Source organism: Passer domesticus, chromosome 1 (genome assembly GCF_036417665.1).
Source record: "Passer domesticus isolate bPasDom1 chromosome 1, bPasDom1.hap1, whole genome shotgun sequence".
NCBI classification, from domain to species: Eukaryota; Metazoa; Chordata; class Aves; order Passeriformes; family Passeridae; genus Passer; species Passer domesticus.
Window position 1 is genome coordinate 138,118,559 of NC_087474.1, and position 17,305 is coordinate 138,135,863.

Here is a 17,305-nt window from a genome sequence, read left to right on the forward strand (position 1 = left end):
GCAAAAAAAAACCCAACAAAACCACCAGTGAAAAGAGTGAAATTATTTGCTCTGTTGGAAACATGTTGGTGCAGACCTGTACCAACTCATTCTTGCCAGGAAAGATATTTCTTCACTATCCAGTGCCAATTCCCACTATCTTTAAGTCAGAAGTTCAGATTAAAAATATAGTTTAGATGCTGTGTAAATAATGCATCAGAACCATTAGTGATAATAAATTTATCCACTCAGTCCCTAATGAGTATTGACAGTATTTTTGCCCTTGAAATGCTTATTCATGCTGTAATTGACTTACACCAAGGTTTGGCCTTAACAGATGCCAGACTGAGCTGCCTTTGGCTGTATAGAGTGAGGCAGACATTGGAAGGAATTGGCACAGCAACCAGTTTTGAAAATAAATAAGACTTGGGCTTTCCATTGCTGTCATTAGTGAACTCAGTGGAAAAGTCAGATGAATGCAACTAATTATTCTTCTTCAGCTGGAAAGCATTCTGGACATAAATATCACCCAGGCTGGCATTGATGAATGTGTGACTGCAGACTGCACTCACAGCAGCGGATGCATCAGTAAACATGAACAGAACCACGTACCAACCATCACCACAGCTGGAAGTGTTTCACTGGTGTCTGTGACGGTCCTGAGTCATGCTGTGTGTGGCTGTGCTGCCCGGGAGAATCCTCATCTTTCCTGCTCCTCATACCAGACAAACCCTTGTCTCAACGGTGGAACATGTGTGGATACTGATTTGGGCTACAGGTTGGTAAAGCTTCATAAGGTGTGCAAAAACAGTGCAGGTAGTGCAGACTGTAAGGAGGATGAGTTGAAGCTTCAGAACCATCACTTCATGTCTTCCCACTGTAGCAAATCTAAGTTTTGTTATACTTCACACACGGGTCTTGCAAAAGAGCCTCTGTTCTCAAGTACATCTATTTTATCTTCAATATAGTTTCCAGGAAAACCTTGAACATTCCAGGCTGCACCAGTTCCATTAATGCCACCCTGCAAAATGGTCTTAGTTTGTGCAGCCTGCCTTAAACATTTTAATGCTGTTAAATGTTTTGATCACAACTCTTACACCACTTAATAACCTCTTCCCCACATTTCTTGCCTTATTTGCTTCTCTAAAAATGAGATCTCATAGATAATATAGTATGAAGATGAAAAAAAAATTTAGGACTGTACTAGCTCAGAATTAGCTTGATCCTATTCCAGAATGTGGCTTCCAGCATGTTTGCTTAAAAATAATCATCCCAATATAGGAAAGCAGAAACACTGGCCAGTGTCTTCATAGCACCCTTGGTGGGGGTGACAGGACTCAGACTGAAGCTGCAGAAGCTCCTGTCATGCTAGAGCTCTTATTGCTACTCAGGTATAATCAGACAGGGAAATTTTGCTGCCTAGAAACTCTAGGTAGGCTCTGTCACCTATCATTTGTTCAGCTCTGAGGTTTCTTTGCTTTTGCTCCATTTTCAGTAGTTTTGTGTGTCATCTTTTCCCACATCCTACCCCCATCATTCTGCTCTCAAAAGTATGAGCAATCTACAGGAATCAGAAACTAAGAAATAGGAGCCCAGCTATTTCCCTTCCTGTCCCTCTGCCCACTTCTGTTGTTCCTTTGGTTTCCCATTTACAGGTTCTGTTACTATCATACTGTGGCTACTTTTTTCTACAGAGAAAAAAACTTGGAAAGAACTCTGAGTCTCTTGTTTGATAGTGTAAAAGAAATAAACTAGCAAGTATCTTGCAATAAGAGTGAAGAGGTCCAGGTCTGTGACTGCCACACCCCACTTTTTCTGGGTGATATGACCTTCCCACCCCCTTCCTGCAGAGACTCTGATTGGACACAAGCAGAATTTCTTTCCCAATGAGAATAATCAACCATTGCATTAATCTCCCCAGAGAGGTTGGTTGGTTGGTTGGTTGGTTGGTTGGTTGGTTGGTTGGTTGGTTGGTCGGTCGGTCGGTTGGGAGGTCGTTTACCCAACAATGGACATTACCAGGATGCTAGGCCATCTTGTCTAGATCATTCTTTCACCAAGAAAAGTTGGACCAAATTATACTTGAGGCCCATTCCACCTGGCATTCTGTGATTCTGTGATTCCTTTGCTTTTCCTGTCAGCATTACAAAGTCTTCAGACAAGCTGATAACTTTGTGAAAAACAAGTTTTTCCTTTTTTATGCTGAAGATATCAGAGGTTTTCATGGGCTTTATATATTACAACAGGTCCATCATTCTGTGGAATATCCTTGCAGAGACATATTATAATTTAGACTAAATTTATATTGTGTTCATCCAAACAAGTCAAAACATTTTTGACAGAAGTTTTGCTGGTGCTTTATCTGTACTGTGGCCTAGGGAACATGGAGTCCTGTGTTCAAAGAAATGAGTCCTGTTCTCAGAAGGGAAACTTTGCATTTTCTGCTTGCATGGTGGATATCTGCTTTTATTTTTTTATTAAATAGATGCAAATGTCCTGCAAATTTTCATGGACCAGACTGCCAGCAGACAAAACACACCTTCAGAGGCCATGGCTATGCCTGGTTTCCTCCTCTTCAGCCTTGCTTTGAGAGCCGCATCTCCTTAGAGTTTATCACTGAAGTTGTTGATGGCCTCCTGTTGTACCATGGACCAGCAGCACGAGGGCAGTCTGGAGAACAGGAAAACTTCCTTGCTTTAGGTTAGCACCTTATAAAGTATTTGTGTTTATGTGTTTGTTCTACTTGATTCATAGCTTTGGGATTTTTATTTTTAAAGAGGCTCCGAAAGTTAATTTTGGAGAATAAGGAGAAAGCACAATAGTTTGCCAGTATGCCTGACTCATATATTTGTGTCACTCTTAGAAGCTGGACTTTTTTTAAGCTGTCTAAAGACCTTCTCCAACTAAGATTTAACTACAATAGCAATTTCAACTTCATTTGAATGGGAACATGGTTACTGCATATCCAATAAGAGTCTTTCCTTTGCAGAACTCTCTGGCGGTGTCCCGTCGCTGACCGTGAGCCACGGCTCTGGTGAGCTTTTCCTGCAGCTGTCACAAAAAGTTAATGTTGCAGATCGCCGCTGGCACAATATTAAAATTATAAATGATGGAAAGGCAAGTGTAAATATGGCACAGGCAGTCCTGTGTAAGCATTTACTCATGTACCTAGCATTTACTCATGTACCTAGCTATTCCTTCCAAATCCTTCCTCCCTTCTGTAGAACTCAATCAATCAATTTTCCATCATCTCTGAAATGGCAGGGGTAGAAGAGTTTGTTAGTTTGGACATCCTCTTAGTCTTGGAGCAGTGAAGCAAAACAAGGTCTGGAGAAGTCTGACACAGTTATGAAACTGGCCATGCTATTTCCTTTCTTTAGTTATCCTGCCTGCTGCTTAGACAACAGACTTGTGATAATCCAGGGGCTAAATTCTTCCTGATGTGATTGAGTGAAATATTTGTACTTTATCTGAGTGAGAAGCCATGCCTCACCAAGAGACTTTAGATGTGTAGCACAAAGGAGGTAGATGCACTTTTGTGTACAGGGAATATCTTGCTGATATAACACTGCTGAAGGCATCTGCTAGGCTCCCCCTTCTCTCCCACATAAGACAAGCTGAAGGGAGGGTCAGGATTTGGGATGCAGCCTGACAGACCTTCTGCTCTGCTAGGTTATCTCTCTGTGTTGTGATCTTGCAGAAAAGTCCAAGAATGTCCTATGCTCCCTTTACCATGCCAATGATTTGGCATGGTCATGGCAGAGTCAGATCTTTCTTTTGTGTGGCTCTTTAGTTACATGCCATAACCAATACTTTCTAGATTAGTATGTGGAGTATTTTATTATTTGAACAAAGTTTCCTGCACTGTAATTGCTAGTTATATTCTATCTTCTGCTAAGTGAAAGAAAACATGTAATTAAAATATATGCACATCTCTTGATATAATTGTTTTAAATAATGACTTTTTCTAGGAAGTGAAGCTGATTCTTGACAACTGTATGAATGTCTCAGTTAGAGACAATGGCAGTGTCACTAAGAAGGTTTCCCAAATGGATCTGTCTGCCTGTGAAGCCTCTGGAGAGATTGTGGGATCTCAAAGGTAAACAAACAAACAAAAAAAAAAATAGCAAAACAAAACAAAAACCCCACAACAAACTGTCGGGACCTACAACATTTTTGGATGCCTTGGATGTCTTAAAGCCTTGGCAGGGGCTCGGAGACCTTGGCAGGAAGCTAAAGACACTTGAAAATTCGATCTTAATTTATGGAGCAAATTGCTAATCTTATATGAAGAACTACAGGCCACAAAAGTTTAAGTAGGAATCACAAGGTGAAGGGAAAAATTTTGGAGCACTGTACAGGGGGGTTTTGTATGTTGTACAGAGATTCTGTACATGGGGGTCAGGGGTTCTAAGATGGAGGAATTTGGGCGTGCCCTGTCCTTCTTCTTTCTTCTCCTTGGCATCCATGTTCAGGATGATGTTGGCATGTGTGGATTGGTTCATAGGGAAAGTGCACTTGCCAACAAGGGCAGAAAGTATTAGAAATTAAAGGTAAATATCTAATACGTAGTTTTCACTATAAAAGAGACAACCGCCCCGTGGGCGGGAGAGAGTGCCCTTGGCTGTCTTGCTGATCAGACCTCAGCTGGACAGACAGAAAAACTTTGTAGATAAGGAGCAATAAATGCAACTCAAGACCGAAAAGCAAGAGTCCAGACTCCTTCTTCGAGAGCGCGGCCTGCCCAGAACCACCTTTTCCCGTGCTAAGGCAGAGACAACTGACAGCCGACTCCAGCAACAAACAAACAAACAAACCCAACAAAAAACAATAACAACAACAAAAAATTGAAACACAACTACTCAAAAGAGCTGCAGAAAAAGGTGGGAGTGGGGTGGTGAAATCAGTCAAGCTGTATTTTGTATGGCACTAATTCTTCCTTTCCCTCCCTCTCTCCCTCCTCTTCAGCATGGGAAAGCTCTTCAGTGGCCATCAGCCCCTGCAGCTGGGTGGAGTTAAGAAGACCTTGCCTTACCGTGACTCCCAAAGGCACTTCAGAGGGTTTGTGGGCTGCATACGCAACGTCATCGTTGACAGTAAGGTAGGGCCACAAAGATCACTTTTGGGTTTACTGCTGATAATTGTAAGCACCTGCTGTGATGGTTTGCTTTGACCTTTTCCAGGTCTATGATTTAGAGCACCCTGCAGAGTCCCTGAACAGTGCTCCTGGCTGTGTCCTTATGGATGAGATGTGTCAGAGTGGTGGGATGGCCTCCTGTGGCACCCATGGCAAATGTGTTGGTGGCTGGGATTTCTTCCGCTGTGACTGTTCCCCAGGATATGCTGGATTAGCATGTGAAAAAGGTACTGCAAGTTCTAGGGAGAAATTTGTGGTGAGGATCTGTGGGAACAGCTTCAGACACTCTGTTCCAGTGTTCAAAGTCATACTGCCACGACTTCAAACTGAATAGAATAACAACAGCATGCTGTGCTCTAGGAATGATTTAGATCTGCAAAGATGTAAAGATCCTACTAACTCTTGTTAAATAAATATAATGATACAGATGAGGGTTATGCTTTATTTTGCAGGGTAGGGAAGTGGTCAGACAGTGTTTTGTCCTTTTTGTCACCATTTTATGTCTCAATGGTGAAAGGGAAATATTCTGCCTTGTACCTTTTTCCTCTGCTCAGGCTGATCACAAAATAAAGTTTAATGAACATGTGAAACCTGTGGGCATAACTCTCTTGTTATCTTCAGACCCCATTTCCCATTTGTAAAAGGGTGACAATTGCATTTGCATCTGTCATTAGGAAGAATTGCAAGTTGAGCAATGCCCCCAGACCACAGCAGTGGGTGTATGTGGGGGCATAATATCAGGCTGCCAACAACAAATGTGTTATCCTGTACAAAGTCAGCATGAAATATGTATCAGAGAGCAAAAGCATCCTATGGTGGATAATGAAAACCTCAGCAATGTTGTAAGAAATTGGAAAATTTTAGCACAATTCAAAAACTTAGAAAATAAATTATTTAACTCTTAGTAGCCCACACCTATGTTCGGGGTACAGGGGAAATACACTTAAAGTTGTCTTTGTCCCCTATATCTTAAAATCTTCATCAGCCAAGCAGGAATCAGAAGTGAGTGACAGATGTTTATTGGGACTTCACCTGCCTCTAGGTACAAGGTACAAATGATGTGGTTGATCAGAACAGTCTGTAAAGAGCACCAGTGCATCATAACTCTGGGGGCTTTTTTTGCAACAGAATTATCCCCCTCAGTCTTGTAGTTTGAGTGAGCTACAGGTGAGGATGAGCAGCAGAGAGCAGCTAGAAATGAGTGCTTGCAAGCTAGTGTTGGATCAGCATGTTGGAATTAATGAACAGGACAATGGTGCACTACACATATCCTTTCAGCTCAATGCACCCAATTTTCCTTCTTGTATCCAGAACAATAATACCCTATGCAGGCAGCCAGACCCTCTCTTCTTTCTCCATCTGCCACACAAGACTTAAAAAGTGTGACAGTAAATTACTCAGTGGAAGCCCTGTCTGTCCAATGAGGGGGAGGACTGGAATTATAACTGGCATGGTCTAGGCCTGGAGCATTCACTGTTTAAGGTGTTCATAATGACCAAAAAATTGGTTAATATAGTTGAGCTATTTGTATTACAGACAGATATACCAGTTTACAAACATCTGCCTGGATTCAAATCCCACTCTGTTTTGCATTATTTTTAAATGTTGCTTCACAAGCCAAGCTGCTGTATTGGTTCTACCCCTCATTACTGTGGGACAAACCAAGGACTCATCAAGTAATTGTTCAAAATCTGTAAGTCATATCCTGATGTAACAGAAAAACTTTGATTGGCACCAGCTTCTTCTATATATTGGGCTACAAAATGCTGGTGTGCAGCTGGTGCTTTATGAATGACTGTGACATGCTCACACCAAGGAGCAGACAGCTGAGGACAGGAGTCACTGGAGCATCCCAGGAAAACCCATGCCTGCTCATCAGCTAGAACCTGTATCTGCAGAGACAGTGAACAAGAAAGAACAGGGTTAAGAGAAATAATGTGGGAGGGAAAACCTAGAGGAGAAAATAAAACATGCCTCAAGAAAGGAAAGAGAGAAGACAAACAGTGAAAGGAGAAGAGAGTGCAGAAATTAAGTGTCTTGATCAGTTGATGTTTCATGTCCTGGGAACCAAACTAAATGCCCCAGGATGAGCTGGGTACTCTGGATTTCTACTTGCACAACACTGACATCTGATAAGCTGTGGATGACCCAGTGTCTGTCCTGTCTGCTAACTAACTTGAACTTTATTTAGTGAAATTTCTTTTTTTCAACTAAGCCTGGCCCAAAACAGATCTAGAACTGCTGTTAGCTAATGAGACTGAAATAGGTGCCTTCTCTGCAAGAGCATCAGGGCCTGGGTAGTTTAGTGGTGTTTGATTTCCATGGAAGTGTGCAGTGCAACGTCATCAAACTCTGTGCTGGACCCTGGGTTCCTAGAGGGATGGGGAAACAAATTTCAGTGCATTTTCCCCAGTTAAAATAGTAAACATTATTACACTTAGTAATATTTTAATTATTAGTAAACACTAAATAGTTAAAAAAGTAAACACTAAATAGTTAAAATAGTAAACACTAACTTAATCTCCCTTTGTAGTTAAAAAATCCTGTGCTTTCCCTGAGGCTTTCTCTTGTGCCAACTGAAATGGGAAGTGCATATTTTCTAACAGTGGGGGTTTTAACCATGGGACTAAATTTTTGAAGGAAATATTTGATTCTTTTCTTTGGTTGTTTTTTTTGGGAGTTGTTTGGTTTTTCTATTTTTCAGATCAACATAAGCTACTTTACTGGAAAATATGCTTCAGATTTAAAAAAAAAAAAAGTGATTTGGGCACAGTGTAGGAGTGATTGGGTAGAACATATAGCTTGTAACAGCCAGACTGCAAGAGACAATGTCTAATTGTTCCTTTCCTGCCTAAATTCTGAATCCTTGATTTGTTGGTTTTCTCTTAATTGCCTTTGAAGTGGGACAGATGTTGCTTTCCATGATGCTTCATTGTATTGCCAAAATTCCTTAAGATCTAAAACTCTGACATTCAGAGCTAGTAAATTCTCAAAGAGCAGAAATCTGAAGGAGCAACCATTTCTGAGGTTTTCCCTTTGATTTTGTGTGCTGTGCTCAGTTCTTCCAGAATGGGCTTTTGGAAGGGACAGCTGGATCCATTATGAGCCAAGGAGCATCCTCAGCACTCGAAGCACGCGGATCCAGCTGCTGGTGCGCACGCGCATCTCCCACAGCACCCTTCTCAGCTTGGCCTCTGCGGATGGGAACGGATACATCCGACTGGAGGTGAGCAGAGCTGCTCTGCTTGAGCACTCTCAGTTTGTCATGGAGTACCTCAGCAAGAGAAAAACATGCAGTTTCTGATTAAAGACACTTGTTCTGTTGTGTAAGAAAGAGCAAGAATTTTCCATATGAGGGTTACTACTCTCATTTGTGCTGTCCTTCTCAGTATTACTCTTTCATGGCATAAATTCTAGTTTGCACTGCCCGTAAAATGTTCATGTGATGCATGTGAATGAAGAACATTGTTCTGCTTGTCCTGCTTGCTTTTTCCTTCGGCTTCTATCTCTCACTCTCTGTGAAACTTGTCTCTGTATTTTTATTGCTGTTGAAAAAAGCTTTGTGGACTATACCAGCCAGAGAGAGGCTAATTATTGTAATTGAAACAGGAGGGTCAGCTGGGAAGACTTAGAGGTAGATATCAGTAGGGAGGAGACTGATTAAAGAGTTCATGTGAGTTAGAAGAATGGCCTGTAAAAAAAATAGTTGATAATTCTTGCACCTGAAGTTTTCTTGTGTTAACTTTTATCTGGGAATAAAGCACTTAAAAATACGAGTGCCATTTCAATTTTAAAAACTCACATCCATTTCTTGAGGAAGGACTGTGTAATAACATTTAGAAGTGCATTTCTGTTATTAAAGGTCTTTATCATCTTCTTTTAGGTGGTTGAGGGTTTCTTTAGTGTTAACTTCAGTTTGGGGGACAAAAATCACTCTTTGAGAATGAGAACATTACGTATAAACAATGGCCAGTGGGTTCTCCTGACCATGGAGCGCTACAACAATGAATTTACCCTGCGTGTTAACGGTGGTGGAGGGGATCAAGAAGTCACCTCTGTCTTGGGTGTGAATAGATGGTTTGAAATGGATTGGGCAAGCATCGTGCTAGGAAACCGCCTTCCCAGTCATTCAGAGAGTGATTTCCAAGGTAAGTGATATGATGGATTCCTAATGGGGGGGAATTAAAGCCTGAAAGTGGCTATCTTCAAGTGTATTGGATAGTCTAAAACCCCGGTAACAATTCCCATATGGATTACTATGCCCTTCCTTTACTGGGGAATTCAATGTTCAACCCTATGTGCCATTGTATCTGGTTCTAGTAAAGACATGAGATTTCCTGTAAATATTAAAAAAATAGCACTTCAATTTTTTCATAGAATCATAGAATGGGTTGGAAGAGGTCCTAAAAATTATCTTGTTCCAAACCCTCTGGCAGGGGCACTTCTACTACATCAGGATTTCTCATGCCTCAAGCAATGTACTTATGGTGTGATCTTCACTCCTGTTTTCGTCTTGGAAGGATTTAAGGAACAGCCAACACAACTTTCAGTGGGAGGAGAAAGAATTACAAGGCAATTTGTCGTGCTCTCTCTATTTCCAGGGGTTGAGTCCTGAGACTTTGAGATTGTCATTCAACAAGAAGACAGTTTTTTCCATTCTGTTGCTTTTTATTCAGCCCCACTTTTAAGATTATATCTTAAATCTAGATTAATTTAGTGGAGCTATTCTGATTCATAGCACTGTCCTGCTGAACTGTGGTATTGGTACAGTGCAGCTCTCCTGGAGAAGTATTGACAATCTGTAGATTGACCAGAGCACAATAGACACGTGTTCTGTAGCTCACCTAAAATAAACCTGAGGAGTATAAGGATATTTTTAAACAATGTTTTAAGTTTCTTTCAATGCTCTAAGTTCTCTCACTTATATGCTGGGGCAAGGCTGAGGTGGGGAAGTCACTAACTGAACGTGCTGCTGTGCATGCTCCTGTGCTTTGTTGCAGGCTGTATGCGCGATGTCCAGCTGGATGGCCAGCCGCTCCTCGTGGAGGGCAGGAGCACGGAGTTCGGATTAATTCTGAGGCGGCAAGGGGTCACCATGGGGTGCCATTCCAGTGCCTGCAGCAGCCAGCCCTGTTACAGCCCCTTCCTTTGTGTAGACCTTTGGAGAAAATACGAGTGCCGGTATGTGAAGCTTTTGTTTTCATCCAGGGATGGCTGGGAAGGTCTTTCTTTCCACTTTTGAGCAGGCAACTTGCTTCTAACAGTGAAATTCCTTGTGGCTGCTGGCCAGAGAGAGCCATTCCGAGGACAAATTCTTCTTTCCATCTCATCTCCTGTCATGGACTAGACTTGCCTTTCTCTGCAAGTCTGATATGCAGAAAAATTACTAATTACTCCACCTTTTTTCCATGGTGAGAAGATCACCAGAAGGCCAGTGAGAAAATTAAATGTCCTTTGATAAAAGGTGGATTGCAAAAGCTTTGGTCTGTCCTCTGTATGACAATACTAATATAGTGTATATATACACTTATAGTGTATATAGACAGTGTGTATGTGTATACACACATAGATATGTACATATATGTATGTAAAATTTATATATTTTTATAAGTATATATGTATATTACAAATACAATACATATTTACATATATTTCCTGTAAAGAAGTTGAAATTAGTCATAATTTTTATGAAACAATGAGACTTTCAAAATTAGTTTGTCACAAAACTGGATTCTAAAATTGGCTCCCCAGGGCCAGAGCCAAAGCCCAACAGCAGTTATCCTACACAGTTACTTTCTTGGAGAAGATCCACTATTTAAAGAAAAAATTAAAATATTAATTAAAATATGCAAATCAAAATACAGGCATTTCTGTTTAAAAAACCCAAACATAAATACACACAGGACTGAGAGGAGGAGTCACTTGAATTCTTGGAATTCAGACGAAGTTTGGCACTTGTGAAATCTGGTGATTCTTTTGCTAGAAGAGGCTGTGAGACAGTTTTAAATGTGTGCTTGGGGACACTCCATTCTTCAGACTGGTTCTGGAAGAACAATCTGAAGTCTCTGCCATTTTTTCTGTAGAATTTTTTCTTTGGCTTGCAGAAAGAAAGTCTGTGACCTCACACTAATATCTCCAGGGCCTGTCCAATTACACACAAGAAGAAATCAATAGTAAAAGACAAGACAAGTAATTTTGAGGAGGTCAATGATATTTCTCCTCAGGGTCCAACTTTAATAAACCTACACCATGTGCTTGCTAGCTCTTTTCCTATTGATCTCAGCTGTCCATTTTCTTTCAGGGGCTTTGATTAGACCATGGATGTAGAAAAAGAGTTAGTCAGAAAGTGATGGCTCCCTCTTTTAAGGAAGAGTGAAGCTCTTCTGCATATCTTCTGGATCAGGAAACCAGAACATGTGTTCATGTTTTCCTAAGACTACTCACTAAGTTAGACTTTCAATGTGGATCTGTGGTTTGCTTGAGAATAATTAAACTTTACTTTAAAGAAACAGTAACAAACTTTGCACAAAATGACATACAGCTCCAGATGCTTTTCTTGCCTATAAGATATTATCTGCTTTGGTTGTTCAGGTGCCCAGCTGGGAAAGTAGAAGTGACTGACACCCTTACAGGGCTCAGACACTGTACCTCATCCCCTTGTGGACACTGGACCTGTAGGAATGGGGGTACCTGCGTGGCTCAATCCCAAGACAAGACTATCTGCCAGTGCCCTGAAGGTTACAAGGGAAGATGGTGTGAAATTAGCCAGGTGAAGGCTGGAAGACCTGTTGGATTAAGCTCTGGCTCTATTCTGGCAATCAGCATGTGCCTCCTTGTCTTCCTAGGTAGGAGATCATGTACCCTTTTTTCTTATTTTTAATCTTGTACCTTGTTCCACTCAATTAAGTGGGCTTTACCTTTGAGTGTTGTGATCAGTATTTCACCTTTTCTGAAGGTCACTATTTGAGGAAGCTAAGAGACAGACATCAGCACATAGTTACAGTTTACTTGCTTTGAAGACAGTTCTAGCAAAGTTAGGACTTTTCCAGAGTCACTTACTTTCAATCCTTCTTAAGTAAGAGCTTTCCATCTTTGTGTGCATCTCCGTGTGCAGCCACCTCCATTTGAAACTCCCACCTGCCCTGAGCCCTTACATTTATAGTAGGTAGGACTTACAGCTACATATGCTCTTCACATATTAGGAAGGAAGAGATCTAGAAAGTTCATGGTCGTAAAAGGCATTAAAAGTGTGGGCAGAGAGAGATGTTCACAGTCTGTCCTTTTTCAGCTGCACTTTGGCTGAAAAATTAATAATACCATAAAACTGTGTTCATGTTGATAAACTGCACTGACATCTCATAATAGCAAAGACTCCATGATTATATTACACTTGTAACCTTCATTAAAACAGTGGTTTACTTACTTTGGGTATCTTATTTACTCAGGATTGGTGAAAGGCCAGAGATTGGCCAAAATGCCTTCTATTTAAATGGATTCCTTTAGGTAAGTAAAATACCCTTTTAATGAAGTTTATGATGTAATATACATAGATTATTCTTTACATTCAAGAATTTTATTTGTTTATATATTAATAATACTCATTTCTTACCTGCAAATTTAGTTGTCAAATTAAGAGTTGATTTAATATCTCAGGAATCATATAACTACTTGTTTATCATGCAACATTCTTTGTCATATGTCATATAACAAATATGTGTCTTTATTTCTTCCAGCACTCTTGGTTTCCTACACAGTGTGGAGTCAGTGGGGAAGTTCAGGGTTTCGGAAAGGAGGAATTTACCACATTCCTGAAGAGCGTGAAAGCTGGGAGGATGTTAGAGAAAATGTCTTCAATTATAATGAAGAAGGAGGTGGAGAACGTGACCAGGTATGATGCAGCTTCAATCCAGCTTTGCAAATCCAACATCTCCTCACTTTCCTTTCCCAGACCTTCTAGTTAACTTACTTTCAAACTGGTTTTTTTCTTTTTCTTTTTCTTTCTTTTTCTTTTTCTTTTTCTTTTCTTTTTCTTTTTCTTTTTCTTTTTCTTTTTCTTTTTCTTTTTCTTTTTCTTTTTCTTTTTCTTTTTCTTTTTCTTTTTCTTTTTCTTTTTCTTTTTCTTTTTCTTTTTCTTTTTCTTTTTTTTAACCTGAAGTCCCCTTAAGTGAGAGGCTTCTATTTCAGCCCCATCTGTACCCTTAATAATGCTGGTCATGTGTGCCCACTTTCAAGGGAGCTGCTTTGGACACATCATTGTTGATTTAGCTGAAAATTATCATACAAAAGGGATTTGGTATGATCTGAACTTAGGCCTCTGAACTAGGCATTCCCTTCTTCAGCTTGTAGAAAACTCACAGAATTCAGTCTTGTGTTGCCTTGTGTTGTAAAACATTTTTTGAATCAGTTTCCTTTTTGAGCTGTTTCTCTCTGATATTTGCATTCTCTTTGTTTCCAGAATGCTTACGATATAGACGAACTGAAGAAACCTCTCCATAAAATTCCCCGCTCCTCCTTGCGAGCAGCTGCTCCACACTCCAGGACACCAACTGGCCCAAAAAGAGACTCACTCCCAAAACATGCACATCAAAAGCAATCAATATCAGCTGCTACCAGCATCCCTGACTTCAAGGAATATGTTTCTCAAATCATACGGGATGCAGACAATGATCTAAAGAGTCTTCCAGCTGACACTATTCATTTTTACTGCTTGGAAGGGCAGTGCTCTCTAGCAGGGAGCCTTAGCTCATTAGATTCCATCAGTGGGGATGAAGATCTAAATTTTGATTGCCTCCAAGAGTGGGGGTCAAAGTTTGAGAAGCTTAAAGAACTCTATGCAGTCTCAAATGAAAATTTATAACTAGAGTTAAAAGAACTTGACACATTGTCACGATATACGGACACTACTTTTAAAAATGCCCTTTTTTATATATGTTACATCAAGTAACTTACATGATGCAAGTTTTTGGGTACAATAGCATGATATACTCACTTTTCCCAGGAGTGATAATCTGAATAATCTTTTTATATGCACTGTACAAAGTTATTTCATTATATAAGTGCAAAAACTTATAAAGCATTAATTTTCTTGAAAACTTTGGAAGGTAGGACAGCTATAGAATAGTATTATAATATCCTTTTTTATTTGTGTAGACCACAGTGACTTACTAGAATTATCCTGGATGCAAGAACTTGAATTATTTTCTCCCTAGTATTAATGTGAAACCTATCAGGCGGGTAACAATGCATAGGGCATTCTTTTTTTAAATTGAATTAATTTTAGACTGCGAAATAATTATTACCAATGTTAAATATAAAACATTTGCAATTTCTGGTTTCTTGTCAGCTTTTATTGTATCCTCCTAAACTCTGCTCTTTCATGACATGACACACACCACCTCACTTACAGGCTGCCCAACTCTGTGGGACTTTTTCTGTCTGACCCTTTTTCTAACTACCTGTACCAAGGGGAAAAGAGTAGCAAGATCCCGTCTGTGAACATGATTTTGTGACCATTTTAGACTCTTAAAAGGCAGTTATGAGATCTGGAAAAAGTTTCTCTTCAGTAAAATTTTATGTCCAACTTTGCTTTTCACATGGAACCCTTCTTCAAAGTGTGCAGCTGGAAAACAGAAGAGCTGATAGCGAGTGTGAAGACAAGCTAGAAGGGCATCCAGGCAAAAGTTGGAATTGAATTCTTTCAATCGGGACAGTCATTGTAAAAATTGGGATCCTCAAAACAGAAAGCATGGGAAACCTAGCCTCTACTCCTTTGCCTCCTCCTGCTCTCCAAAAAAAACCCTGCTTTTAGTATGGATAAAAGGGAATCAGAAGCTTCTGAAATCTGGCACTGACTTGAACACTCACCTCTGTGACCATGGGCAAATCACCTTGTTCTTTTCCTTTCTCTCTTAACCCCTCTGAAGCTGGAGCTCCCCTCTTGGGCAGCTCCCAATGCATGGGGTGATGTGTGAATGTTTATGGATGCTTACAGAGTTCTTGTAAGCTCTGAAGCACTGAGAGTTTTTTAACTGTTTTCAACTCAGTGGGATTTTTTAATTACCATGATACTCAATTTTTGGGTTTTCTTAATCAAAGTCTTAACACTTGCTTTGATTTATTATTAATGTTTTAAAATTAGATCTTTCATTACTCTTCATCATTTTACTTGGCATAAAGAATGCAAATGTAAATTAGTTTTGTACCTAGAGGGAAGATTTTGATACTATTTTGAACAAATAGTTTACATCAAAAATGGATCGAACAGAAGTACCATGTGAAGTGAATGAAACAATTTGCATTCATTTAATAAAAATATTTGTGTAAATGACACTAAATTAGTAATATTTATTAGAAAGATTTGGAGAACAAGTCACCATGAACCACTCCTTCATGCCAGAACCTCATATGGCTGGGCACTGATCGTTCATACGATGGCATAAAAAATAAATGTGGTAGATTTCTATAACATTTCTATAACATTTGTTACACCAAGGGATATTACATATGTGATTGCTGCAAATGAAAACTACTGAGCCACAGAACTTCAGTTAGGTGACTCTTCTAAGTTTGAATTCTTACATTTTCATGAAGTGGATATACATTTTTATTGTTCTTTATTAAGTTGCTTCTTCTGAACTTGGTATCAGGTAAAGCTTAGCATAATTATTGGTAAACTGTCTCTTCCAAAAGAGACCAATTTGAGCAATGTGCTACAAATCATGCTAACAGACTATGATCTCCCTGAGGGTTATTTTGTAATTCATATTCTGAAACTGAACATTTTACATTTGGATGCATTAAATAACTCAGGAAAGCTGAAGCAGTACTTAATTTTTTTCCCTCAAACAACTGAACACACCAAGTAACATGCACAACAGAAGATAAATTGCATTGAACTCAGGACGTGTAATGGACTTCTCTCCTCATGGAGGGTGAGAAAGAACTTTCCTCTATCTCCTTGGGTCACTTATAGCAAAATGTAGAATGCTTATAGCTGCACATGACCCAAGAGTCATGCCATTTGCCAGAAAGCATGATCCAAACACTTCTTGAACTGCCAGGCTTGGTGCTGAAACCAGTTCCCTGGGTAGTCCATTCCACTGCCCAACCACCCTCTCGGTGAAAAAGTTTTTTAGTACTGTAATATTATTGTATGTAATCATATATCTATATTGCAAACCTCCTGTGCAGCCTTTGTGAACTCTTCTCTAGTAAAATATTAGAGAAACTGACACCTTAATAACACTGGAAGCTGTTACTGCTAAGACGGACATGGAGCAAGTCCAGAGGAGGGCCATGAGGTTGATAAGAGAACAGGAGCATCCCCACTGTGGAGACAGGCTGAGAAAGTTGGAGCTGTTCAGCCTGGAGAAGAGAAGGTTGCCTTTCAGTACCTGAAGCAAACCTACAGGAAAGCTGGAGAGAGATTCTGTCAGGAACTGTAGTGACAGCACAAGGAGTGGGTACAAATGGAAAGAGGGGAAATTCAGGTTAAATATTGGGAAAAAAATTAACTGTGTGCATAAAAGCCACACTATGAAAAGCTAATATCCATAAAGGAGGCAGAGGAGTCCTATAATTTTATTCTAATAAAGGGAGAGAGTCCACTGGGTCATTCCCCTGTGGGGTCTCTCTTGAAGTTTTGGAGGACGCAGCCTCCTTTTATCCTAAACTCCTGACCATGTGTTGCCCTCTTTGTTTCCCCACTGGCTGAGGTACTGGGAAGTCACAGCCTTCCCAAACCACCTACCACATATTCCCCCAAAAACATGTATTGTCATTTTCCCCTAAAGCTGGGAAGTTCAGACCATCTGGGTTCTGTGGACCCACCAAAAGTTCAGACCATCTGGGCTCTGCAATAGACTTTGCACGAATACATTTCTCCTAATATTCTAAAGTTCAGGAATTCAAAATGTCTGGTCAAAACGCCTGGGTTCTGTCACAAACCCATGCAGCATGATGTTCCTGGAAACCCATTTAAAAGACAGCAATACCCATTTCTCCTAAATCATCTTCTCATCAAATAATTTGTAAAGACATTAGCACCCATCCTTCCTATCAGCTGTGAGGACGGTGAAACCCTGGAACAGGTTGCCCAGGGAGGTTTGGGGTGTCCCAGCCCTGGAAGTGTTCAAGGCCAGGCTGGAGGGGGCTCTGGGCAGCCTCGGGTGGGAGGTGTCTGTCCACGGC

The 17,305-nt window shown here is 40.3% G+C and overlaps 1 protein-coding gene across 5 annotated transcripts in view; it reads left to right on the forward strand.

Moving 5' to 3' along the window:
* LOC135282303 (neural-cadherin-like) overlaps positions 1-14,445 on the forward strand; it is a 56,084-nt gene extending 41,639 nt beyond the window's left edge. For 2 of the 5 annotated variants that reach the window (XM_064391940.1, XM_064391947.1), the window contains 12 exons: positions 480-757; positions 2,465-2,679; positions 2,969-3,100; positions 3,955-4,078; positions 4,948-5,080; positions 5,163-5,343; positions 8,176-8,342; positions 9,000-9,264; positions 10,117-10,297; positions 11,708-11,961; positions 12,850-13,004; positions 13,572-14,445. In XM_064391940.1, coding sequence (XP_064248010.1) covers positions 480-757; positions 2,465-2,679; positions 2,969-3,100; positions 3,955-4,078; positions 4,948-5,080; positions 5,163-5,343; positions 8,176-8,342; positions 9,000-9,264; positions 10,117-10,297; positions 11,708-11,961; positions 12,850-13,004; positions 13,572-13,973 — 2,487 coding nt within the window. In that variant the 3' untranslated portion in view covers positions 13,974-14,445. Of the gene's footprint in view, positions 1-479; positions 758-2,464; positions 2,680-2,968; positions 3,128-3,950; positions 4,079-4,947; positions 5,081-5,162; positions 5,344-8,175; positions 8,343-8,999; positions 9,265-10,116; positions 10,298-11,707; positions 11,962-12,561; positions 12,620-12,849; positions 13,005-13,571 lie in introns of those variants that run through there. The other 3 variants (XM_064391955.1, XR_010348554.1, XM_064391959.1) reach the window with 3 other exon arrangements.
* The last annotated feature ends 2,860 nt before the right edge of the window (positions 14,446-17,305 follow it).